Source organism: Oreochromis niloticus, linkage group LG23 (assembly GCF_001858045.2).
Source record: "Oreochromis niloticus isolate F11D_XX linkage group LG23, O_niloticus_UMD_NMBU, whole genome shotgun sequence".
In the NCBI taxonomy this organism is placed as follows: Eukaryota; Metazoa; Chordata; class Actinopteri; order Cichliformes; family Cichlidae; genus Oreochromis; species Oreochromis niloticus.
The window spans coordinates 18,177,869-18,204,466 of record NC_031986.2 but is presented as its reverse complement, the minus strand read 5'-3'; the positions used below and the strand labels follow the sequence as shown (position 1 = coordinate 18,204,466).

At 39.0% G+C, this 26,598-nt stretch overlaps 1 protein-coding gene across 3 annotated transcripts in view; it reads left to right on the top strand.

Moving 5' to 3' along the window:
• Nucleotides 1-2,473: 2,473 nt before the first annotated feature.
• mbd5 (methyl-CpG binding domain protein 5) overlaps nucleotides 2,474-26,598 on the top strand; it is a 45,958-nt gene continuing 21,833 nt past the window's right edge. For 2 of the 3 annotated variants that reach the window (XM_025903146.1, XM_005452326.4), the window contains exons 1-3: nucleotides 2,474-2,630; nucleotides 16,521-17,146; nucleotides 20,508-20,610. In XM_025903146.1, the coding sequence (XP_025758931.1) occupies nucleotides 17,034-17,146; nucleotides 20,508-20,610 (216 nt within the window). In that variant the 5' untranslated portion in view covers nucleotides 2,474-2,630; nucleotides 16,521-17,033. Of the gene's footprint in view, nucleotides 2,729-16,520; nucleotides 17,147-20,507; nucleotides 20,611-26,598 lie in introns of all 3 variants that reach the window. The other variant, XM_005452327.4, reaches the window with a different exon arrangement.

The following is a 26,598-nucleotide window of genomic DNA, read 5'->3' as shown; positions in this document are numbered from 1 at the left end:
TGATGGAGATGGTCTACAGCAGCAGAAGATCATAGCAGGTGACACTGCTAAGAACAGGAAACTGAGGTTACAGCTCATCAGAAATGACCACAGCCTACCCATCTTCCGTCAAAGACAAAGTGCAGCCTGTCGGTCCTCGCCTAAACTCAGTTAATTAGACTTAACCAACTAACCTAACCCCATACCTGTTTTTGGACTTTGAAGAAAGGAGTTTGCATCTAGTCCAGTGGATGAATCCAACCTAGGAGCCTCTTGTGAGGTGACAGTGCTGATGACTGCACTGCCATGGCAGCCTTCCTTGGTTATAACAAGTGTCTTGTCGTGCTTGTTATATTGATTATTGTTTGAAATTGTCTAGTTTTAGTTGAATTTTTAGTAGTTTCAGTTTTGCTTTGCAAAGTCAGCTGACTTGACATCTTGATACCCAATAAACATCTCCATGAAAGCCTCGTTGGGGTGTTTGTGTTGTGAATGCGTCCAAACTGACAGAAAGAGTGAAAACTGTATATGAAATTTATATAACTAATTGTTAAGGTTTGTTTTAGTACTTAATATAATCATGCCACAGTCATACAGTGTTATTACTAACAAGTTGCCTCTAAGTCATTTTTCTGCAAGTAAATTCAACATTATTTATTTGTAATACAAAAAATCAGACGTTTTTAATAGGATTTGTGTGTGTGCACACATCACCATCCTGTCTGTAAACACAATAACTTCAAAAGTTGTGAATGAATTCTGATAAAACGTTGTATGAGTGTAGAGTGGGGTCATGTTAACAATCCACTCAAATTTGGCTTACATCCACCAAGGTTTTCAAGGTCAACTCAATGATGTATTGGTGGAAAATTGACTAAAAGCCTTATAACTTTGAAACTATGATGTGTAGTGTCAATCTAGTCAACATATATTACTAGTTTTATTAATGAATATTCAATAATCATCAATTTGATTTGATTTTATGACTTTGCTATGGCACATTAAAGTAACAAGTTACAACTGTCTAATACATAACAATTGAATACATGTACAATGTTCCGTCTTTTGGGAAAACAAAACCTTGTGATTAAAAGCTTTTTCCACTTCATATTTATTTAAATAAATTTTATTAAACATTGAAATGAACAGTCTCTGGTCCAAAGTGTAATAACAAGAAATGATATAAAAAAAGGAAAAAATATAGATCAGCCAAAAATTTCTGTACTTTTTTTTTATTGAACAACAAGCAGAAATACTTGTGTGTGTGATTTCCATGAGGTGTTTAGGTTAAGTCTTTATCTAATTCCAGTGATCTATAGTGTAAAAAAGTATATTAGTATGGAAAAATACAGAGGCAGTGAGGAAAAATTGAAAGACGCACAAAACATAGTGACCAAAAACCATGAAAATCATGTGAAAAAAAGTCCAAAGCATTTAAAAAAGTGATGCAAATGTGTTAATAATAAATAATAACAAGAGAAGATAATAGTCTTTTTGTCAGTCTCCAAATAAAAGCAACAATCAATCTTGAAATTTTCAGATGCGTAACTCGAGACATGGAAAATTTTGAGATACACAAATCGAAATTTTAAGTTGATTTGAGTCAAGTTGTTAGATAAGTTTTTAGTTTGTAATTTTGATTTATTATGTCTTAATGTTAAGATAAAAATCTTCAAATTTTGATTTATTAAGACTAAATTTTGAGATACATAATTTGAATACTTTCATGATGAACCCCAAATTTCACATTAGGTACTCTAAAATGTCACGTTACTGACGGATTATCTCAAAATTTCAACTTACTCAGAAGTAAGCAAAAGTTTTTAAGATATGTTATCTTGGAATTTTTGGTTATTAGCTGAAATTTTTGAATAGCATAAATCAAAATTTTGAGTATCATCTTGAAATTTCGAGACTTTTGGATGGCAAAAAAAAAATTCATTCTTTTACTGGCAGAGGAAAGCTTACAGATTACAAAGAAGATTACACAATAATGACGTAATTTTTAGTATAATTTTTACGCGTTTTTCTGTATTTTTAACCACACATTGAATTTATTGAATTTTACCTTTTACAGAAACTTAGATTATATAAAAAATGATAATATATTGGGAGCAAATGAACAGTATATTTTTTGTTTTTTATTTATTTTTGGTGTATGAGTGTATGAGTGTATACAGGATGACCTCAATGACCTGAAGAGTACAGTGTCAACATATTCGTAATGTACTGTGAAACGTTTCCATAGAGTCTTTAGGAAATAAAATAATAAAAAATAAAACCAGTTCTATATCTCCCAGGATTAAAGTCAAATATGTGGAAAAAGGGATGAAATAGTTTTGCAGCCAATTCTGCCTCAGGGGTCCCTGGAGGCCCCTCAGGCCTCAATGTGGGACCCGCCGGTTCAGGCTGTGGCTCAGTGTGAGTCCCCATCCCAACCCTCACATCCAGGTTACCCCTAACTTTTCCCCCTTTCTTTTTTCCCCCTTTCTTTTTTCCCCCTTTTGGCCATGCAGAGCTCGTGTATGTGAGGAAACGTGCATCACCTCTCCCATCTGCTGGCTGGTTGAGGTCGGCGCATGCGCAGTGCGGCTCTCCATCATTTCCAATATCCCAGTGTAGGAGAACCAGCAGAGGCAGAGAACTAATGGGTAGGCTGCTTATTCTTATTTTTCCTAAGCTCGCAGACGCACTGTTGCTCGCCCGTTTCGCTGTTTCGGCTCCGGTACACATTCGCCGGGATGCCCGGGTAAGAACGGACAGTTTACGGTTTGATTTGACGCAGACAGAAACGTTAGTGCCTGAAAAGCGTCTCTCTCTCCCTCTCTCTCTCTTCTTCTTCTTCTTCGCTCTCCCCTCTGCAAACGCAACGGGATGGCACGGCTGTTAGCTAGCATGCTAAGCTAACCCGTGCTAACTCGGCCTTACCCCTGGCCTTGCCTGCCCCCCTCCCCCTTTGGCTCGAAACCTCAACGGCCGGGCCTAGCTGCTTCTTCTCTCTCTCTTTTTTTACTTCGACAATTTGAAGTCGGAACCCCGGGCCTGCGGGTCCCCGGCATGCACGAACCCTGCTCCGCGGTTCCAATTAAATGCTGAAACGTTATTAGCGTAGCCGAGCTCGTCCTAATTCATTTTCGTTACAACAAGCTAGCTAAGCTAACGGCAGCTAGACAGCTGACGCTTGGCAGGCTAACCCCCCAGCTAGTTCAGATGCTGTGTCCAGTGCATCAAAAAGGCAGTCAGACAGGACTGATCCCGCTTGTTGACACGGTCCCCTCTTAATGCGGAGGCCCCCTCACACGGTGGAGCTCGAGCTAATGGTTATTAAACCAACATTTGGCTCAGTTGATGAGCAGCCCCAGCTAATGTCCACCAGGCTAATTGGCTATTATCTAACGTTTAGGTTGTTTTGGTTGTGTACACAAGCGGTTGTCATGTTCCTCCGGCTTCGGGTGGGAAAAAAAAGTCTTGTCATTCAGGCTATGTGGCTGTCAACTTTGAAGGCTGCTGCAGGACAATATGGCTAATTTATCCCCGAAGCTTTCCTTAGCCAAATCCAGCAAGCAGGAGCTACAGCAAGATTTAAGTGCTGTGCTGAGAATTAATGGGTTTAATCTAGCCAGCGGTGGATATCTTATGGGTCAGGACAGCGTGTCTAACCTTTGTGGTGTTGCAGGTTTATGCTCAGCAAATAGAAGGTGCTTTGTGCTGGTAGCTCTTCACTTTCATGAAACTGGACAGCTGTAAATATAGATGGAAATTCACTAAAAAAGCTTCATATTGAACATCTTCAGCGCAGTCTTGCAGCAGTATATGAAGTAGTCACAACCTTTAATCTATTGATTAGTGTTTCATGTACTGTACTCATTAATTTGCCGTACACTGACACAAATCAGTACATATTTTCCACTTTTAAAAGGTGAAAGGCAATAGACATGTGTTTAGCAGCCCCTCATTTCTGTATACTTTTCTAGGAAATGGGAAATTTGTGCAAACATAAATGAAGATGCAGTATATAGAGTGAAAAAATGGGCCTGTACAATTCTGCTGGGCTTGAAAGTCAATATCTGGTGTGACCACCTTTACTCTTCAGCACAGTCTGAACTCTCTTAGGCAGCGTTCTTGTCATTTCGTTAAGTATTCTTCTGGAATAGTTCTCCAGGCTTCTTGAAGGACATTCAAAGCTTTTCTTTGGATGTTGGATGCCTTTGGTTCTGTTCTTAGTTATTATGAGGTCCGGGCTCCGGGGAAGCCAATCCATGACTGACAGTGTAGCAATTTATTTTCTTTTAGTGCATTGGCAGTGTGTTTGGGATCATTGTCATGCTGAATCAGTCAGATGGAATTGCATGGTGCATCAAAATCAGACTTATCTGCATTCATACTTGCATCAGTTTTGAGAAGATTTCCCACACCAATGGCTGAAATCTAGTCCCAAACCATGATAGAACCACTCACAGTTGTACCTCTCTTTACATACTGGCAACAATTTGAAACAAAAATGTCAAATTTGGATTCATCACTCCGTAAGACCCGTTACCACTGATTTTCCGGCCAGCCCTTGTGTGATTTTGCATAAGAACATGACTTTAATATATGGTTCACCTGCTGTAGGCCTTCCACGTCTTCTTGTGTCCTCCACTTGTTCAGTTTCCTCAGATTTTTTTTTTTAAGGCCATGCTGCACACCATGCTGAGATAAACCAGGTAATAGCTCTTTGGGAATCAGTTTTTTACTTTTCGAACCTGTCAGTCTTTGTTATTGTTGGCATTTTTCATGGATTCGACTAAATAAATGAGGAAAAATAATGACAGGACTGAACCCCAGTGGGAAAAAAAAACAGTACTACTGGGTTAAGTTTAGAAAAAGATCATGGCTTGGGTTCAAATACAACAATTGCTTCCTCTTTTATAGCTTTTCTTTTGTACTTTGCTATTGTGACATGTCACTGCTGAAGGGTCTTAATACAAACAGAATGCAAACACGAAATATATCATCTATTGAAATACATTGCTTATGAAGTTGTGCAACCTGCCACAAAAAATCCCTATAATTTGTGTCCTTGTACATTAGGGCTGCCACGATTAGTCGACTAGTCACGATTACGTCGACTATCAAAATTGTCGACGACTAATTTAATAGTCGACACGTCGTTTGAAGCTTTGTAAGATTGCAAAAGACGCAGGAATAAGTAGTAGGATTTAAGAGTGTAATAACGGACTGAAACAGAAGATGGCAGCACTGCATGCACAAGGATGCCAGCTGCCGTTAAACCCCGAAGAAGAAGAAACTGTCCTAGAATTCATAGCGCGGCCCTGCTCAGTTTCCAACAATGGCGGCAGCTAGTTAGTTTTAATGTTACTCTTATTATTCTTTCTGGGTCACAAAATAAACGTTTAACATATTTTCAGGCAGGAATGTAGCTGTGTAAACTTAAAATATCTGCTTAGTTTATCAAGACACCACATATTTTCAAAAGCGCTCCGACGTTTTCGGAGATGTCTGTTACCCACCAGCTCGATAGCTAGCTGGGGTTGACGGCTCACTAGAGCCGGTGAGAACACCGGACTCCCGGCAAATCGTTTTCAAATCCACCGCCGTCTTTCGCTACTCAGGTTAAACATGATATATAAGTCACTTAGATAACTTAAAAATGTTATTGTTTGGCTTTTTTCAGTATTCTATTTGTTCCTGAGTAAATCGGTTTGGCTGAGATGAAAGTTATAGTTTTTACACAGCTGAATAAACGTCAAGCAGACGACTGATTATCAGAAGTGTGAGATGCTCGAGAATATACTCCGGTGTCCTGTTATATTTTAGATAGCAAGGAGCAGACGGCTGCGTTTATTAAACTCCTCCGAAACAATCTGCAAATTTCATTTAAATTCAATAAACTATCATCTTGTCTTTATTTTTAGTTAGCACATACCTTAAACACTTAAAGCTGTAAGATAATGATAGTTAAATAAGAGCAGATGCATGCTGGTGCAATAAGCTGTATGTTTTACGTTCAATGGATGCATGATCTGATTAGTCGACTAATCGCAATAATAATCGGTGACTAGTCGACTATCAAAATAATCGTTTGTGGCAGCCCTATTGTACATCAACAAATAAGTCACTTTTTGTGACACTTTCATGTTTCGCTGTGAAAAAACTCTCAAAAACTGTCTGCATCTGATAACCCTCTCAAATTTTTTTCTTAATTAAGGAAAAAAAAATTGACAATAAGTAGTTCTTTGAATGCACAGATATCTCATCTAAATAATGGGTAAGAGCATTTCTACCTGTAATTTTCCTCTTCATGTCTATGTTTACCTGGACTCTAATTTTCAGACTTTAATGGGATTAAAAGCCCAAACAGAATAAAAATGCTCCATATAAACACCTTCGAATGCATCTGAGGTAGGCTCACTTTGTTGTAATTAGGGTACTTTTTCCAGTACCGATACACAGACACCAACTTTCTGCTAATACCATGTACTAAACCAGTACTTTTGTTAATGAAACTGTCGTTCTTGTGAGGAATATTTGGGAAACTGTTATGTAGATATCCAACAAATTTGTCTGGCACAACTTCACTAGATTCCAAGGTGCACGAAGAAGACAAAGATCTGATGACGTGAAAACTCCAGCGACACTAAGCATTAGGGAACAACTTTATTGGTTTTATTTTAGATTTTGTTGTATTGTAAAAGATTATGTAATTGCCATAGCCCCACATTTGGGGCTATGGCAATGTATTTGTGACTTTTACATCAGACTATTCCTAAATTCAAGATGTCTAAAAACAGTGGTATAATCTTTTTCATGAATTGACCTCATAGACTCCATTAATTTCTTGCTGCGTTCTATCAGCTTGTGTCCTGCATCATAAATGCTTGTGGAGGTATGTTTCTCCACCTGGTGCTCTGTAATGACCTTATCTTTAAGAGTAAAAAGTGAAATAAAAAATAGAAACAAATGTGCTCAAAACCATAAATTTTCAATTCAAGGAGAGAAAACAAATTTCCCACGTGAGGGACTAATAAAGGTTATCTTATCTTATCTTATCTTATCTTATCTTATCTTATCTTATTTGTGACTTTCACGTCATAGTGTTCTTAAAAATGTGCTCTGTGCCTTTTATTTAAATGGATATGGAGGTATGTTTCTCCACAACTTAATAAATGGCATTGTTTTTCTTAGCTGAACTGGTCCTTTTAACTTAGTTAATTATATACAGACTATGAGAGTTAAGCGCAACCCCATAATAGGAACGTCTGTCATGAAAAGAACATAAAATTTCCAAATTTAGAGTTTAAAAAGAATTATTTTCAAAATACATTTAAAACAGAGAATGATATTTAAGAAATACATGCAATATTGATAATTCTAACAGTAAAAAACAACACAATAATGAGGCACAACAGTAAAAAGACCATTTTAATCCAATTTCAGACAGTTCATTAAATCACCCCCCCACCCCCCACCCCTGCCCCCTTAAAAGACAAAAAAAATGTATATTTACATCATTTTGATTTAAAATTACTTTTCCTCTATTGAGATACTTTTGTCCAAATTATTTTGCTGTAGGTTTTGTTTAACTTAATCCTTAGGTGCTGCACCACAGGAACTTTTGGGATAAATAATCTCTAACTGCTACCTTTTGTAGTAATTTATTTAAAGCATGATTTACAATACCCCTAAAAGATGTAGAAGTAAAAACAAAGTTTTTAGGGTTCATGGAGTCCCAATGATCGTCAAAAACACGTTCAACAATGAAATGTGGTCTGTTAAGCTACATGTCTTTGATATTTAAGGATCTTATTTGGTGAGTGGAATAAAATTCGGTTGCAGATCCACATTTTTGGTGACCATTAAATTGCATACAAACAAATTGAGAATGTAACGTTGCATGTGCAAGGAAATGATGAAATAAACATAGTATGTACAAAAGGAAAAATAAATGGATTTATAACGAATCTTTGAAAAAAAAATATATATAATATTTATTTGTGAATAATTGTTGTGTGTGTGACATCACGCAACGTTTTGTTCAGATTTGCCCACCTGTTAAGATGGAGATGGGATAAATGCAGACATATGCTATGGTCATTAGTGCAAGATAGTCAAAATGTGCAAAATAATTATTGAATAAATATAGTAGAGGACGCTTTGTGCTCCTATTTAGAGTCAGCACTGCATGTATCTCTGTATGCAAGTATTTCTGCTAGAAAGAGAGAGGATGGCTGCAATTTTAAGAAATCTGCCAAATTTAAACTAAACAAGCTGTTCATCTGCATAAAGGCAGCTTTTTTTAAGTATGTTTTGCCACTTCTAAAAAAAAAACAAAAGCAAAACAATTTTTCAAGCTGTACTGGTCCTCTTCAACGAGTTTATTATATACAAACTCTGTGAGTTAAGAGTAACCCAATAATGGGAATAGCCGTGCTGAAAAGACCAAGAATTTCCAAATGCAGTGTTGTTGTGTTTCATTTTTAAAATTATTGCTAAATAGGTGGACAACAAAGAAAATGCTGTTGTTAAAGTCACGTATGCAGAAAGTATTCATGACTATTCAAGTTTGTCAGATACTGCATAGAGAAGACCTTTGGAAGGGTGTTTCTCCTCTTAGGGAAAAAAAGGGTTTCTGTAATTATTAATAAACCCTTTAGCAATTAAAATCAATGGTGGGCACATTGGTGCCAAAAAGACCATTAATATCTAAATTTAGGGATTTTGATTCAAACATTTGCCAAAAATATGAAATGAAACAAAAAAGCTGTTGAGAAAGACGAGTGGATGATGTATTTGTGACTTTTACAAAGAAAGCAGTGTAAAAGATGCTTTTCACTTTTTCAAATTTGCTGGTCTGGTAGCTTGATAAAGACTCTTTTGGACTTTTTACCTCCAGGATTTTTTTTTTTTTTTAGTTAAATTGTGAATAACGCAAAAGTCCTGCTGAATGTCTATTCTGGGGGAAAAAAAATAAAATTGTTCACTTCACCTGGGGTCATGCTTTCAGTTGTGACACTGCCACTGCTTTTCCATAGATTCCCATTTTAAAATTAAAAGCCAGCATCATATATAAAGCAGACTCTGGCACCTTTATCCCCTCACCACTCAACCAGTTACAGCAGGATGCTGGAGGTCTCTTTGTGTTCAAAGGGAGTTCTTCCTCCCTACTGTTACCCAGTTCTTCCTCATAGGGATCATCAGATTATTGGGGTTCTCCCTCTAATACTGAAGGGTCTTTACCTTACAATACAAGGAGGCTTGTTGTGAATTTTCACAGTTCATGCTGTGGCGCTCCAAACCTCCAGCATTGCCTTCCCGCTGTGTTTTCCACACCAGTTTCTCTCAGCAGCCTCGTATGCTTCCTGTAATGAGAAAATGCTCACTCACTTGTTAATGAGGTTTGACTTTATCTTTTTTTTTCTTTTTCTTTTTTTTTTTAACAGTTGAACTGATTGGTTGAAATCAACCTGTGCAGACACACACATTTTACTTTGCCATTGGTTATGTCAGACCCTGTGTAATACCAGTAAGACCAAGAGATTGTCTATTTTAATGCTTCTGCTGGACTGTGACTGTGCTCCCTCGATTTTTACAGTTCCCAAAACAACTACTCCTCCACTGTTATCTCTTCTAATTGGCTTTATTAGTTTGTCACTCTGCAAAGACCTTAAGTCCTCCAGTGGGTTATGTGCTCCATTCAAACTTACCAGAGTCCAAATGCTGGCAAACTGGCGTTGCGTGCTGCTAAAGTCGTTTGAAGCTCATGTTCTGACCTGAATTGTGAGTTGGCGGGTAAAGGTTGTCGACTCATAGATAAAGAGGTTTTCCTCTTTCTCCTTTTCTTGTCCCGATGACTTAAGATCAGTCAGAGACAGATTGTCGTTAGAGTTGAATGAAAGTCCAGCTCAGACATGAACCAAAGCAAAGAAATCTACTTCTTGACTTAATAATGAAATGCACACAGGCCACTTTGTCTGATCATATTCTTTAATATTTGGACACTGAGGGAGAACGTTTTCATTTACATAAGCTGCCATCTTTAATGGACCACAAATTTAGTTACTCGAGGATCTTTGGCTGCGTTTCTGCTCGTCTTTTTTTTTTTTTCTTTAATGTGATTTCTTATCTAAAACAGTTTGTAATTTTTTTTTACTCATTTCCTATTGAGGGTGCATTTCTTCCTTTTCTACCACATTAAGTTTTTCCCTCTCTTGTTCCCTACTGTTTTGGTGACGTGTGCAGCTGGATTCACTCCAAACTGTAAAATTCCCGTCACATTCAAGTGCATGCACTTTTGGATGTGTGAGATTGACCTTTCTGGGTTTTTCCATGCAAATCTGAGTTGGCATATTTAAAAAGGGGTTGCAACATTTACCTTCATTTTGTGAATACTTTCAGTTACAGGTCCTCAGAGTAGATAGACATAGTTTGAAATCTGGCGTTTTTTTTTTGTTTGTTTGTTTTTTTATTTTTACCAGCATGTCTGTTAACAATACAGGGGTTGATCTAAGGAGACTAACATTAGATGGCACTTTGTGCATAACTTGTTACCTTATCTTAACATTTTATTATTAGCCATAGCCACTAGTAGACGGCTTGTGTGGTTATGGCTAGATAGTTTCATAGCTAAGTAAACACCTATGATAACTGTTTAATAATTCAGTGTTGAAACGGGAGCTTAACAAACATCAGAATTATTAACAAAATGTCACTTAGTGTTGTGGACGGTTTCTGCTGTCTACAGCATCATAGACAGTCATCTACAGTCATCGTTTCAAGTTAAACAACTACCTCGGCACTGTTGGTATCTGCTACTGTTGCCAATCATAATTTTTAGCATTGATGTGTTTTTATTTTGTTTTTCTTTCTTTTAAATTTCTGTTTTGTAATTTAAAAAAAAAAAATCTAATACCTTTAGCCAGGAAAAACCCTGATAGCTCGGTAAAATAAATGACCATATGGCCAAACAAATACCTTTAAGAGCTAGAAACAAATTTGAAGTCAAAATAAATACAATGAAGTTAAATAATTATAGATTTCAATGAAAACTTTAAGTAATAACAGAGAAAAAGTTCATGGAAAATAAAACGATACAATTAACCTACTAAACGCACTAGTGGAAAGTGTAGTGCAAGAAAGCATAAAGTTGTGAAAAATGTCTGTCATACAGATCCTAATTTTAGCAAATATTCACTTCTGAAAATCTGGATGGCGATTTTAAAGAAAAAAAGTAAAAAATTCTTTTCATCCGCTGTTCAAGTTTTTGCTTAAGGTCTAACTTTATTCACTGTAAGTTGAGAGATTTCCTCTCATATTTCTCTTCTAAGGTTTAAGGAGACAAAATAGGAAAACGAATTTCCAATACGTCTCTCTGTCTTTTTTTTTCCTTCCATAGTTGGTGTAATTATACAACTGCATTGGTTTGACTGCTAGTGTTTGATCTCAGACAGTCCAACTTGTAGCAGTTTTATCCACCTCCTCCTGCATCTCTATGTAGCTGGCAGAGCAGTAGGTGGCAGGGTGCACCTTCACCGTTCCCCAAATTCACATCAGGAGTTAGAGACAGGTAGAGGTAGCTTTAGTAGGTGTGCTTTATTGAAGGCTGGGAGCCTTTATGCATCTTCCTCATTGTTCTCTTCATGACCGCCACTGCTATAAACAGCTGGCAGGAGAAAATGCAAACAGCCCGAGATGATGAATCATACTTCTTGTGTCTTCCACGTGGTATCTCCAGCTGCTGCAGCCATGATGTGCAGTTATGTTTCGGGAACTCAGCTCTGTGCTGTCACCTATGAATAAGAAAACACACTTTCAGCATGTTCAAGCAGCGAAGGAAACACACAAACATGGGTTTTATTTCCTTTTCCCACTGTTTTTTGTACTTTAGGTTTAAGGAAATCCTCTGTAAAAAGACACGTTTTTCTTAACCCTTCTGGTTGGGAGTCCTTGCTGACAGCGGGGACATTACTTGACCACTTGGAAGACGTCGAACTTGTAGATTTTAACCTAGGTGGATAGAAATTCACCATTCCTGTGATATCTTTGGTGAAGTCGTAGCCCTCAAGCTTTACAGTCTACCAGGACACAGCATTTGTTTGGGACAGATTCTGAAAATTAAGCGATCGAAAAAACTAGCATATACTGTATTCACATGTACCCTGTTTTTTGTTGTGCAGATGTGTCCTGATACTACTGGTATGTCCATTAGCATGGCTGCTAATGACAACAACTTTCATGTAGAAAGTTGCAGTTTGGACAGCATTCTCAGTAAGAGAAAGATTTTTTTTTTTTTTTGTTCGTCCATGATTGCCAAGAATTGAGAGAACATTTTTCGAAAGTCAAATGTGGTTGTCCATAACAATTCTATGTGTAATTTGAGAGAAATTGATAAAATCCTGTTTATGTTTGATTTTTTTTCTCCCTTAAATTTTGTATTTGTGCAGGGTTCAACATAAACAGTGGCCGAATCTTTGGAGCCAGTAATCATTAGTTTTTAATGATTCGTTTTTATTACAGTCAGTATTTTCACAATGCTAATGCAAATCAAACCACCCATATGGATTGTTTAAATGTAACGAAAAACTGTTTAGTTTTTTTGTTGTTGTTGTTGTTGTTTTTTAACTGCTTCCATCTACTTTTTACATGGCAGCAGCTTAGTAATTTAAGTAGAAGCTAAAATGGAAGCTGTCTGCTTGCAGGTAAACTGATCTTTGTCCATCCATGGCTGGAGCCTATCTCAGCTACCTTGGGGAGAGAGGCAGGGTACACTATGGACTGGTCGCCAATCTGGCACAGACTTAAAACACTCAAACCAGAGACAGACAACCACTCACAGTCACACTTATGGGCAATTTAGAATCATCAATTAACCTAACCCTTATAACGGCATGTCTTTGGACTGTGGGAGGAAGCTGGAGTACCCACGCAAACACGGGGAGAACATGTGAACTCCACACAGAAAGGCACATGGTAGAATCGAACTCAGGACCTTCCTGGTGTGAAGCAACACTGCTAAACACTGTTGCTGCCTGATAGATCTCTAAATCTGTAAAAATTTCTTGTAAACTTGATGCAGGCTAACAGCTGCCTCTCTTTTAGAGCCCATGATGTAGAATTTTCAAGACTGGTACACATATTTAAAAATTTAATCAACCAATACTTTTTTGCTCAGTTAGATGAAGACAAAACAGATTCCCCTAACGTTTGTTATGTATATTTATTTTTAACTCCTTTACATGTTATTTTAATTTACGTACTAACTGCACTGGAAGTATCAGTCTGCTAATAAATTACGTGTTATTTTTATGCGATACGCTAACAGTATGTAAAGTAATTTTAATTGGCTTTATTTTGGGGGAATTAAAAGTGATCTACCTGCCCCAGTGGGGGAAAACTGTTAACACTGTTATAATTATGTAAGCTTTTGCAAAATTCATGTGGTATGACTGCAGCATGCCTTAGAGATGATCCTAAAAAACTGATCCATGAAGCTAGTTTGTGCATTAGAAGAAGTTCTAAAGAAGGGTAAACCAAAAATAGGAAAAAGGAGTTGGATTGTGTTAAGTCAATAAGATTAACTGCTGATCAAAATAATCATGCTTATGAATTTTGTGTTGTAGATTAGCTCTTGGTGGTTGGTAATTTAAAAAAAAATCACAAGTGTTTGATTGAGGTCAGGCCCATGATTTTACGAGTCTGTATCTTTCCAATTTGAGGGAATAATACAAGAGAGCATGCCTCAAAAAAACAGCATTTATAAAAGCCAAAGATGTCTTCAAATAGCAATGCTGCACTGGGCTCTTACAGAGAAGTATAATTCATTTTTCCCTCCAGTGTGAACCCAACGGTAGAAACGATGTCTTCTCCAGACTTAGGCTTATGTTAAATTAGATTTTAACTCTGCAGCAGAGGTTTCTCCTTTTGCTGTCGTGTCTTTCCAGATAAACTGCGTACGTTTAACTGCCACCTCTTTCTTTTCTTTTTTCTTTCTTTTTTTTTTTCTAACTGTTCTTCCTCTGTGGTAGTGTCACTGGGTTTGGTCTCAGTTATGAGTCAGCAGCACCAGTGGCTGAGAGGAAGCTTTGCATGGAGCTCCATCACTCACAGGCTCTATTCAGCCTGATTACCAGCTTTGACGGGCTTCTCCTACTGTCTGATAGGGAGACGGGGGGGAAGCTGACAAAACTGCTGCAGTTTTTTTTTGTTTTCTTTATATAGACTTGAATGTTGAGGCAAGATTAAAGACCTGTTGTTATGAAAGCGGTGAGGATAAATTAAAGCATTTTCAACAATCAGTTGCTGTGTAAACCTTTGTCTAATATTTAAGTGATTAAGCTACAGACTCCTAGTAAGGATACTAAAGCAAACAAAGTTTGTAAATCTAGTCGATTGCTACGACTGAACCGGTGTACCACATTGGTATTCTTTGTTAAGACCTTGATTATACTTTGCTACAGACATGGACCATTGGAGACTTGACAGCTGAGCTATCATTCCTGTTCCATTTCTTAGAAAGTCGCAGAATAACTCTAGCCTTCCTGCTCAAGTGTCTGAGCTGCAAAAGAGGAGTTCATCTTGTCAAGAACAGTTTGTCTATTCATGAATTAAGATTTTTTTTGTCTCCCTCTTGGTGAAGTCGTTGATTTGTTATGTGCACATTAAAGCTCTGAAACTTTAAACTTGCTTTCAACATTAAAAGCTACTCTTTGCGGTCTGCCTCCGTCTCATAGCCTAAAGACCCCAAATTGACTACATTCTGTTCTACATCATGTTTGCAGACTGTTCGTGGACTTTGCTTGTATTAAAAGCACACTTCCTGTCATTCTGCATTTTTATTGGTCCACTATATGTGTGTCACATTACGGCAAGCACCAAGGCTCCCCCGGCGGGCATGCTTGCGCTGTTCTTTGACGGGTAACTGTTCTTGCGTGGCACAGTGGTGCTGTTGTCGTGTTGAATGCGAAAGACCTTTAATAAAGTAAGGCACCTTGGTTTTACTATTACTTTTACTCAATATCCTACTCATAGACCAAGAACTCTCTATAATCTATGGTCAACTATAATTCCCGGACTCTTAGTAGTACATTAGGACCAACAATAAAAACATATTTATCAGTTATCAATTTACAATTGCTTTGGTCTCTGAATGATAGCAATAGTCATCATTAATCGTCATCGATTAATCACCAATATATCGTAGTGGTAGTGTCAAGACTGTGCTGCAAACTGGAACCAAGAACATTTGCCTTCAAAGTAAAGGTTGGACCTTTTGAAATATGGTAAAGCATATATTTTCCTAAGAAGGTGAAATGCATTTTTGCAGGTTTTACTAACACTCAGTGGTTTGTTAGCAAATGTTTCTAGACAAATTGTCATCGTCCATGTAAAACACAAACAACCATGGCAGTTTGTTAGCATTCCCTGGGAAATTCTTTTATCACACTCTAATTGTGCTAATTGTGACCATAATTTACAGGGTTAAATTAGTGTTTTATTCAGTATGGCTTGAAATTAGTGACTGAGCACATAAACTCATCAGGAAAATGTTTTCTGAGGTCGCTCTACAGATGCAAGGGGTTTTCTTCCCCAAGACTTCTTTAGGCGGTCCTCTTTGCGGAGTCAGAGAGTTCGCCCCCTAATGCTCATTAAATAGAATGCAGTTGTAAGACAAATCTACATCGGCTTCACTTCTCAGAGCCAGGAGCTACAGATATCTCTTCCAGCTTTTTGGGTCAGGAACCAACTGATATCGACATATCAGAGTGGCCCCACCCTAATTTTAACTGTCCATTGAACCACAAGAAATTATTTAGATATAACTGCGGATTTTTGTTATACGTTGCATGTTCCTGTATCGCCCCAAAATAAATTAGAGTGCATCATGGGGATTAATTTCTTAAATTAGTTCTGAACAATAGGCTTTGTGGCTTAGATATTACCTTTTTACTCTCCCCTCCAAAAAGAGGGAGTATGTAATTGGTTCCGTTTGTCTGTCTGTGTTTTTGTTAGCAGTTTAGTCGCCAGTTTACAAGATATAATTTCCAAATTTTGTGTGATAGTAGATACCAACAACAGCTCAAGCTGATTTAATTTTCATGAAGATCAGGTCAAGGTGACACCAAATTTAAAAAAAAAAAAAACAGTAAAAACTTTATATTACCCACAATTTCACAACAATATACTAGGCCTTGGGGCACATGAGTACCTGGATTGGGTATTCATTTGACCTTGACCTTCATTGTTAGCACCCAATGTAAAACTTAAACTGGATACAAAAAAAAGTAAAATATTAAAAAAGGAAACCATATCAAGTATAATGTATCATGAACAGGCATGGGGAGGGCTATACAACACACTTTATCTTTTCAATGCAATGCCCTATGACTGAAGCCCTTGCCCTTCGGGGGAGTTGCGCTCTTGATGTGCTTTTGTTACCTAAGAAATCATTTTCTATTAGGGCTGTATGCTTGTTAAATATTTTTGATGTGTAATTTTTTGTTTCTTGTTCTTACAACTCTGTCTTTTCTCTTCTGCCCTCAAAGGAACCATGGGAATACCACTACCCAACTGCATTTGGGAACCAATATGTTGAACATGGTCTGCAACATGTCCGCCTGAGGGGAGCGTGTTCTGGGTGGTGAGAGACAAATGGTGAAAAATTAAAAGTAAGGCGACTCTCCCCTCAACGCACAGCCGATTCCTCACCCCAACCCCCACCCCTCCTCCTTCTCCCCTTCTCGAGTCGGATGGCTCCGAATGACGAGCTGCAGTAATGGAAGTCCACGCGCCGTTCAGCACCGTGGCCATGAAGCAGCTCAAAGGGTAGGGTCTGCCGTGAGCTCGCCTCACCCTACCCACCCTGCACCCCCATCCCCCATCAGCTCCACCTGAGAGCACACTCCCACTCTGAAGTGAATATTCATCGTCCTGAACCCTCCCTCCTACCGCCACCTCGGCCACGGCTTTGGAAGACAAACATGACACGCATTGCGAAGACGCTGGTTGATGTCTGATATATATACCTCTGAGGTGTCGAGCGTAAAACCAGCGGAGCAATGAATGGCGGAAAGGACTGCGAGGCGGGAGATGAGAGGCAGGCCGTCCCTGTCCAGGTCCCCATTGGCTGGCAGCGCAAGACAGAGCATGGCGGAGGGGTCGTGTACATAAGGTAAGAAAATGAGATCAAAACCATTAGAGATTTGAAAGCAAACATGGCTACAGATTAAGGGAAATATATCTGTGAACCACTGCACGTGCTCAGTACATTTAGACTGAAAGCTGTTTAATAAAATGTTTAAACTAATTATGGGCATGAGTGTCATGATAATTTCGGGCTTTTAATGATTTCTTTAAACTGTTCTTTTTCCAGAGTAGAATGATTGTATAGCATATATCTTTAATGACTTCATAAAACAAGTAGTGGGTGCCCAAGTTTGAATTTATTTTGTATTTTCTCTAATCCACACAGGGTCAAAAGTATATATAAATACAGGCTCCAATATATACTTACATATATAGGGGGATTTGGGAAGGCCATTTCAGAAACTTAGCTGTTGATTTGAAGTCATCCTTAATGTTTCTATCCACTTTGTGCAGTGTACCTGTACCGCTGTCAGCAAAACAGGCCCAGAGAATGATGCTACCACCACCATGCTTGATAGTTGGTGCAGTGTTCTTAGGTTTGAAAGCCTCATCTTTTCTCCTCTAACTATAACTCTATATATAAGCTCAAGGCAAAGATATAAGCTTGTCTTGAGACAAAATAAACTTTTATAAAAGAAGTCTATATTGGAGCAGGGGTTTCTTTCTTAATCAGCACGCTCTCTGGTGTTCCAGAGGTTTCCAGTTCATGTCAGGCTTGAACCTTGGTAGTTTCTGGGCTGTTCCTGAAGATCCTAATCAATTTCTTGTCATGTGTGACAGTTTGGGTCTTTTTCCACATCTGAAGAACTTGTACTTACCGTACAATTATCTGATATGATGATCTTCGAGTCTGCATTTATATAGACCTTCTTAACTTGTGTAAATCTACAATTCTCCTTGTTGGATCTTCAGTGAGTTCCTTAGACCAGCGGTCCCAAACCTTTTTTGCATCATGGCCCGGTTTATGTCCAACAATATTTTCACGGACGTTCAAGGTGTCGCGGATAAATACAACAAAATAAAGCCAGTACCGGTACCAAAAAAAGATTTATTCATAAAACATGGGAAAAGACCCAGGGAAACAGAGTTAACGATAAAAACGATAAAAAAATAACGATACAAAACCGATAAAAACCCTGAAAGCCATAAATTTCACACCCGAGCCTCAACTCTCGTGGCATGGTACCAAACGACTCGCGGACCGGTACTGGTCCGTGGCTTGGGGGTTGGGGACCGCTGCCTTAGACTTCCCCCAATGTTCTGAGTATTGGTAAATCCAATGAGGGCTGTTAAACAAATCCTTTCTGTGCTGCAAAGAAACTACCAGTTTTAGTCATTCGTGATCACTAAAAAGAAAAAGCCTTGTCAAGTTGAGACATCATAGAACTTTCACCACCACTTATTAAAAGATTTTGACCCTGTATGTATAGGCTTGAGCCTGTGTGGATTATAAAAAAATTCAAACTTGTTTTGTCCCAAATTACCATGACATTCATATTCTTGATGAGTGTGTGTGGGGCTAAATGGCTGAACGTCTAACCCCTGTTGTCCACCAATCGATTGTCTTTCTTAAATTGCATCATTTTGTTCCAATAAGAGTCAAGGAGAAATGAAAATTGTCGCCACATCTATCAGCTCATTATTACCACTAGTTTGTATCATGACTACAAGTGTGTTCACGAACAACGAAGGTGATTGATGTCATGTATCAAAGGTAAGCGTCAGGTTTTGGTCCCAGTCATTTGAATTCAAAGAGCACCCAGCAGGCTTGTTTACTGTGCACACAGGGTAGAGTTTCTCTAACTGATCGATGAGCAGAAGCATGGCAACTCTTTGATGATGATGGTTGCTGTGTCCAGTTATGGTCACCTGATTTAGTTTCCATTTCACATGAACTAGACACACAAATTTCTCCACTGATCAGCCGACGGACACAGGTAAGCTGCAGACAGTGAAATGACTAACAAAGCGACTGCTCCTCGTCGGTCTCCTCCGATGAGTCGAATCCTTGTAGGCTGTAAGTTGGTGTCCTTCCCGGCACGCGCGCTCACCAACCACAATGAACCGAAGCAGTTGGCTGGTGTCAGGTTTATTTTGGGTGTTGGAAAGAATCCTGTCTGTGACCGTGGCCTGATACTGTCACAGCACACTTGTATTTGCTGATGTTCTTTTACATTTGAAAGCATGCTTTTGCTTCAGGGATGATCCTCACAGTTGATTTTTTTTTCATTCTTTTTCACAGCCACAGTGATTGATGATTCAGTCTTTGGCTGGTTTGTCAACCAGCCACTGTATATGTTTGATAGGAACTACCAGCGGTACATACTGTTCTTCTTTAGAGGTAGTTTCTTTGTGCCAGCCTTCGAGTGCATAGAGACCCCTTTTTATATCTATCTTTGGTTAAAGCTCGTTCTAATGTTTCGTCCAGGGGTGTCAGACTCCTTTTATTATTACATGGGCCACATGCAGGCTAATTTTATCTCAAGCGGCCGTGACTAGTAAGAACATTGCATAATAACCTATATGTCTAAGTTTCTCCTTTCTTTAACAAGTGTAAAGATTAACAGGCATATTAGGACTAGATTAAAAACAATTATCACCCAGAAACCCAATTTGTCCTGTGCATGTGTTCCATCCTTTCACAATAAAAGTCCTTGATTGCGTAGCTTCTGTACACAAAATGGCTCACAGAAGTGTACTGAAGTATTAGATACACTTTGCATAATGTGTGCCTCCAGAACTGCCATAATGCTTCATGTTATAGATTAATCAAGGCGCTGGAGAATTTGGTCCATATTCAGAGATGTTCTTCTGCACATCTGGGTTGTAACAAATAGTTTTTTGAGTTACTGCTACCTTCCTGTGAGCTTGAAGCAGTCTGACCTTTCTCCTCTGACCTCTGACATCAACAAGATATTTTTTAACAGAGAAATGCCGCTCACTGGATAATTTCTCTTTTTTTCTTGAAACTCTAGTGATGGTTTCTGAAATACCCCTAAGGAAAGATGAACGATGAGAAAGTAAATGACAATTATTTTATGTCTTCATGTAAAATGCATATATATTGTTCAGGTCAGGTGTTGTAATACATGTGGATGGAGATTATTCCTCCGCGGTTGATTTCATGCTTACTACTATCCAGAAACAGTTTGAAGGAGCTGCTAACCTGCCTCAGAGAAGGGGAAAAAAATCAAGTTTGTGTCCATCGTGTTTCTTTTCTTCTTCCACATTAACACTAAAGATCAGTGTTCAGGAGCTCCAGTATAAAAATGTTGAATCTTATTTCAAACGGGTGCTTCAGTGAGCTTCCCAGAAGGAGCATTTTTGCTGTGGATCGTTGCCAGCTTCAGCTTCAGCCTCACCTTGTTGTTGTTCTCTGTGTGCAGTCCCAGTGGCTCGGTGCTGTCCAGCTTGGAGCAGGTGAGGACCTACCTGCTGACAGATGGAACCTGCAAATGCGGCCTGGAGTGCCCACTCATCCTCCAAAAGGTATATTTATTTATTTGTTTTCTTTTGGCTCTGATTAAAACACAGTGAGATTTTTACAGCTGCTCCAAACTGAGCTCCGGATGATTCGCTAATTAGAGATTAAGATGGAGGAGCCAATCTGCGACGGAAATTAAAATTCTGTTGTCCACAAATTACGGCTAAACAAGGACCCCTAAATTTAAACTGGTGTGTGGTGTTTGTTTGTGCAGGCTCCTTTCAGAGCTCTAATCGTCAGGCAACTCGAGTGTACAGTGATAACTGCTGTTTCCTTTATTTACAGTAGAGATTTAATGTAACACAATCACGGTTTTCAGTTATTGTTATGCAGAAAGGAAAAACACAAACTATATAAACAAAAATTACATTTATTTATACAAGCTGTCAGTTTTATCCTATTAAACAAAATCACAAGTTAAATCTCATCTTTGGCATTTTTTTTGGCCGTTATTTGACAGTGTAGTATAAACACAATATGGACAGGAAAGCAGGGGGAGTGAGGCTCGGCCAGGGGAGCTATAGCACTGCTACATAGGCCTCTTTTCCACTAGTACCTACTCCACTCGACTCTACGCGGTTTCAGTCGTTTTCCATTACAATTCAGTGCTTTGGGCTGTTAGAGCAACACGGCCAAAAGACCCGGGATGTCATTTGTATGCAACAAAAACAGCACAAAAATGGATGTTGTAGGTATAAAGGTGATGGTATACCTGCTGCTAAACCGAAAGTAAGCATCTCCACTTTGTCGCTGGACCACGGTGTCGGTTTTTGTGCAGCCATTTCTGTCGTTGCTAGGTTTCAAAAATGGCAGTTTTGATTTTTGTAAAGGAGACGCTCTCATCCAGTCATTGCCCGGCCAATCGCTGGCAGTTATCCCCTCAGATGCTTGGAACCCCGACGGAGTAGATGCTTTCAAAAGTACCTTGTACCAGGTACTACCACTTAATGGGAAAACCTCAAAACTGCTCTAGCTGTTTTAGCCAGAGCTTAGTAAAATCACCAGCTCTAAAGTGACAATAAGTGAGATTAAAAATACCCACTAAATAAAAAGTTTAATACCACTAAAAACTAATTACAGAATGCTAAACTTTAAACTCTGCTTGTTTGCAAATACTAACCACTAATAAAACTTGAAAAAGTGGCGCACAAAGTTTGCCTTCAAGGGAAAACTTGTGCTGAGGCCAACAAACTATACAAACCACAGGTGACCATGGTAACCAGCTAGCAACTGAAACCCTCTTTGTGACTGATTTCACCTGGCAACCTTCTGCAACCACTTGGCAACTCGTCTGGGAATGCACATTTTTCCCTAGTGACCGGTGATTGCTAGGTGGTTGGCAACCAGTTTGTAGGCCACTCCCTAGAGTGGACACTCTCCTCTTATTTTGAAAGTTCACTTGCTGCTAAACCATTAGCATCCAGTCTTTCCAGTTTTCCTTACTGATAATTAGGGCTGGGTATCGTCACTGATTTCTAGAATCGATTCGTTTCCGATTCACAAGGTCCCGAATCGATTCGATCCACGATTCGATTCACTTCGATTCGATTCGATTCGATTCACTTCGATTCGATTCGATTCACTTCGATTCGATTTAAATCTGAGAAATGTTGACAGTCAGAAATATTATAATTCAGATCAGTACATTTACATATTTTTGTATCTATAAAAAGGAAGCTGACACATGCAAGACTTTATCAAAGGTGTGAGCGTCACAGCAGATGTCTTTGTGTCAAAGTAGCTGAAGATAAAACACAGAAAAACATGAAGGTGGTTTTCCTGGCCTGGGATTTTATAAAAATATGTATCTGCAGTACATCAAAAACGAAGGAAAACCATTAATCAACATATGAACGTTACCTCTGACGTTACAGCAGTTTTATTAGAGACACGGCTAAGCGTTTTGCATTTTGCATAATTTTAAAAAGTTTAAATTTGTTCAGTATTGAACGGCAGAAATTAGTTTTCTTTTCGGAAGTATGTAAAACGAAAAAAAGGAAAAAACAGCGGCGGACAGCGCTGTAAACAACGGTAGACTTGTGCGTAGCAAGCAAGCGAATAATGCAGAAAACAGATTTTTAGACGGGAAACTGTTCTTGAAGTACAGAGAGAGAGAGAGAGCTGTGCATGAAGTGTGATTTTTATTGTGGTGGAAGCAAAACAGTAAAAGTCAGAGTGAATTCATGACGATGTTTATGTGAAGCGTAGTTTGGATCTTCTTTTGCTGCTGGTTCGGTCAATATTGTTTGGAGAGAGATAAAATTAACAGCTTTAGAATCAGCGCAAAAAGGACGTGAACACAAAGCGCGGACCCGCCGAAACATCAGAATCAGCGAGCTGTCGCTTTCAGCCCCGACCGTGTCCGTGCAGTTGTTGTGCCAAAAAGTGATTGTCTGCCAGAAAGTGATTGCCGTCCGCGGGAGCGCGCGCAGCCGCTTAAAGCTGCAGCGCCTGTCGGGTGAGAAAGGCGACATCTCACTGATTCTGATCCGCGCTGTGTTTACGTCCTTGTGCAGAATCCGTGTACCTGCTCTCATTTACTGTTTTGGCTGTTTGGTAGTTGTTGAAATTTTGTGAGGTTTCACCTGAGATTCTGGCGTTTCGGGCAAAATAAATTTATATTAAAAAATCGATTCAGGATTTTAATGAATCGATTTCACGTTATCCAAGCCAGAATCGATTTTAATCGATGAATCGATTATTAAAACCCACCCCTACTGATAATGCCGATTAGGTGGTTGTTTTGGTGGTCCCCAAGCCACCAAGAGTCCCCTGCACTGGGCTCAAAATGGAAGAATTGGGAGTCTACGGGATGAGAAACTCCAAAAATCAACTACTTTGTTATTTATGGCCAGAAAAGTTTCTACTTTAGAGTCTTCTAGTTTCCTTTTAGGACCACTACCACTATTGTCTGCTCTGACAGCTTTGAATGGTGGTTCTGAATAGGGCTGTTCGATATAACGATATGTATCGGATGACGATATAAAAAGGTCTATCGTTTCATTTTACGCTATCGTTTGTTTCGTGGTGTCGCAAAATAAACGTTTATGGCAATATTTTTTTGTCGTTTTGATGGTCACTGTAGTGGCTATATTTTTCTTAAAGTTCTCTCTTTCTCTTATATTTAATATAACCACAATACGGACGGACAAGCGCCTGTTTTTATGCGTTGTCGTTAGCAACAACAACGGTAAAACCATCGCGTGTCCGCTTGTTTATTTTCCACATAAACCTTTCATAATAAAGCTCAAGATCCTGTTGAGACTTTTCAAAATAAACTGAATCACGTGAAAGATGCAGAGTATTTATGGATGAGAAGCAAAAAAGAGCCGTCAGGTGCTAAAAAATAAATCTTAGACTCAAACGTTAGAACAGGCTTTTCCCCGTAGCACACCGTGTAATAAATACTCACAAAGAAAGCGGCGGCCGTTACAACTTGTGTCTAAAAATGTATAGTTTCATGCATCGGTTAAAACACTCAACTCCAGGTACACGACGCCCAGCTGGAAACACTTCACGCAAGTCGAGCTGCCCGAGATTCACAGAATTTACAGAAAATGTTACATTTTTGTGATTTATATCATTATCGGGACGATAGATGTCTTATATCGGGATATGAGATTTTGGTCATATCGCACAGCCCTAGTTCTGAAGTTTTATTCTTCACAGAGTCCAGAGACTCAAATCAGTGTGGCTTAGAGTGAATTGCAGGAGTGAAATTATAAAAGAGTATACAGGAAAAGCTCTCCTGCAGCATAATCCTCTCCTATTTCATACTCAGGATGTATGAAATGAACCCAGGCTGACCCGCTGATCTCTGTAGGACCAAACTACAAATGTTGGGGTTATGTGAGGCGTCACATTACACGGGGTAATCTGACCGATTATCCTTCCTGATGCTAAATTTGTCCCCAACACTCCACGCCATTATCTGAATGATTTTGTAGCTGCACGTCTTCCCTTATGAGCGCCTCCTCCCTGCTGTCTTCTTAGTATCTGAAAGTGAAGATACAAATATTATTTAAGACTCATTTTCTGGTCTTAAACATAAGTGCACTTTTACATTTTAACCGTCTTAAGATGTGGGATATCACATATCGCATATCACAAGGTGCTCGGGAGAGCCTCTGCCTCCATGTTTATCTGCGATTTAGTCTATGTACATCACAGCCTGTGCTGTTAAGATAGCCCCAAGAGATGATGAGCGTGAGGAAAATACAGTGTGCTGCCAGACCTGGATGTGATTTACATAATATTCAGGGGTGGTCACGTGGCTCGGGGAAGCAGCTTCCTGGCCTCAAAACTGATCCTCACCATCCTTATTCTGGGCCCATAGCATGCTTTCTTTTCTTTCTTTTTTTCTTTTCCCTTTTTTTGTAGGGGGCTCTGATTAGTTGCAAAGCGTGATAATAAGCTTACTGTTATCTGTGAATCCATGATCACGGGAAATCGCAGTTTTCTCTTGAATGAATTGCAGTTGCTCTAGAAGCCCACGGGTGACTGGATGGATGGGTGGATATCTTTGTTTTTGTGTGCACTGATCTAAGAGGACTGTTTAAACAGGGTTTTTCATGCGTACTGATTTTGGACAGGTATGTCAAGGAAAAATACTGTTTGATATTCACTGGAATTTCTTGGACGATTCCTTGAAGATCCTCCACAGCCACTCTCGGATGACTGGGCATTGTTGTGACACACTGGCTTTACCTGAGGCCTGCACTCTGAAGCAGGATTTGGGACGTAGTGAGGAAACCTCAGTGTTAGGAAGACGAAGGTTTACTTCTCATCACTATAGTAACCTATGCTGGAGAATTAAGCTGCTCCTTAGCAAGCTTTGTTTAAGATTTGACATTAATGGGTATGAAATCAGCTTGCACTCACCAATAATTTCTCTGGAAAATGATGTCATCATTCCAAGAAGATCCCTCTGGTCAAACAAGGGCAGTTGTTGACCTTTTATCAGTGTTGCGAATAGCCTCAAACACCAGCATTTGCAGTTCACATTTTTTTTTTAAAAAGAAGAAAAGGTTTAGAAATATTAACCTTTAGTGTAATGAAAATAACTGTGTTTCGTGCTACAATCAGACTAAGGAAAACAGTGATTGCAGACCTGCAGTATGAACAAAATTATAGCAGCCATAGGTGTTCAACACCCTTTCTTTTATACAGTGATACAATCGGAATACAACCAGTTACATTTAGTCTGCACTGGTTTTTGCAGACTGACTCAGATTGATTATAGTATTTAGACTTCTGCTGGAAATGTACGTCCTAACTTACGACGTAACTGAAAACCCCTTTTAATCCTACGCCGTAACCTGAGTCGCACCTCCCAAGAAATGAGTTGGATTGAAGCAGCCCACAACTACTGTGATCAACCTGTTCTGCACCGTTAGCTCCTTCTGTGCATTTCCAGCTACAGTTTTTCATTCATCAGTGACACAAACAGTCATCACCTCAGTTTAAAGAATAATAATCACAGTGTAGCTATGGAGTTCCTACTGGGAGATTTCAGCAGTTCCTGACTGCTGAAATTACTGAAATGGACATGAGAAATTTTATGAAGAAGTTAAAAAAAAAAACAAAAAAAACAACCTGGCTCTGCAAAGACTCCCTGCAGAAGTGAAACTCAGGCATATGTTGGCAATCGGCCTGTGTTTATAAATTACATGGAAGTTGTTTGCAAACCTTCAGCAATCTGAGGGTGATTGCAGTCAATCTGAGTTGGACTGTGATTGTTTGGAGACAGGTTGACTTCCCACTCAGTGACCTGTATAGTGACCTTGAGATTGAAAGTGGTTGCCCAGAGGTTGCATGCTCAACTCCTGGATGACAAGTTAGCTCTTTTACTAGTCACGAGAAGACTGCTTACTCTGATGTGACTGGGACCTTAGTGATAGAGGTCCTGGTTGACATGTGCTGTCAGGTTTTTTTCCTGGATACAAATAGGCTAAACTTTATTATTGCAGCAGCAGGTTTTTAGTCTTACTGAC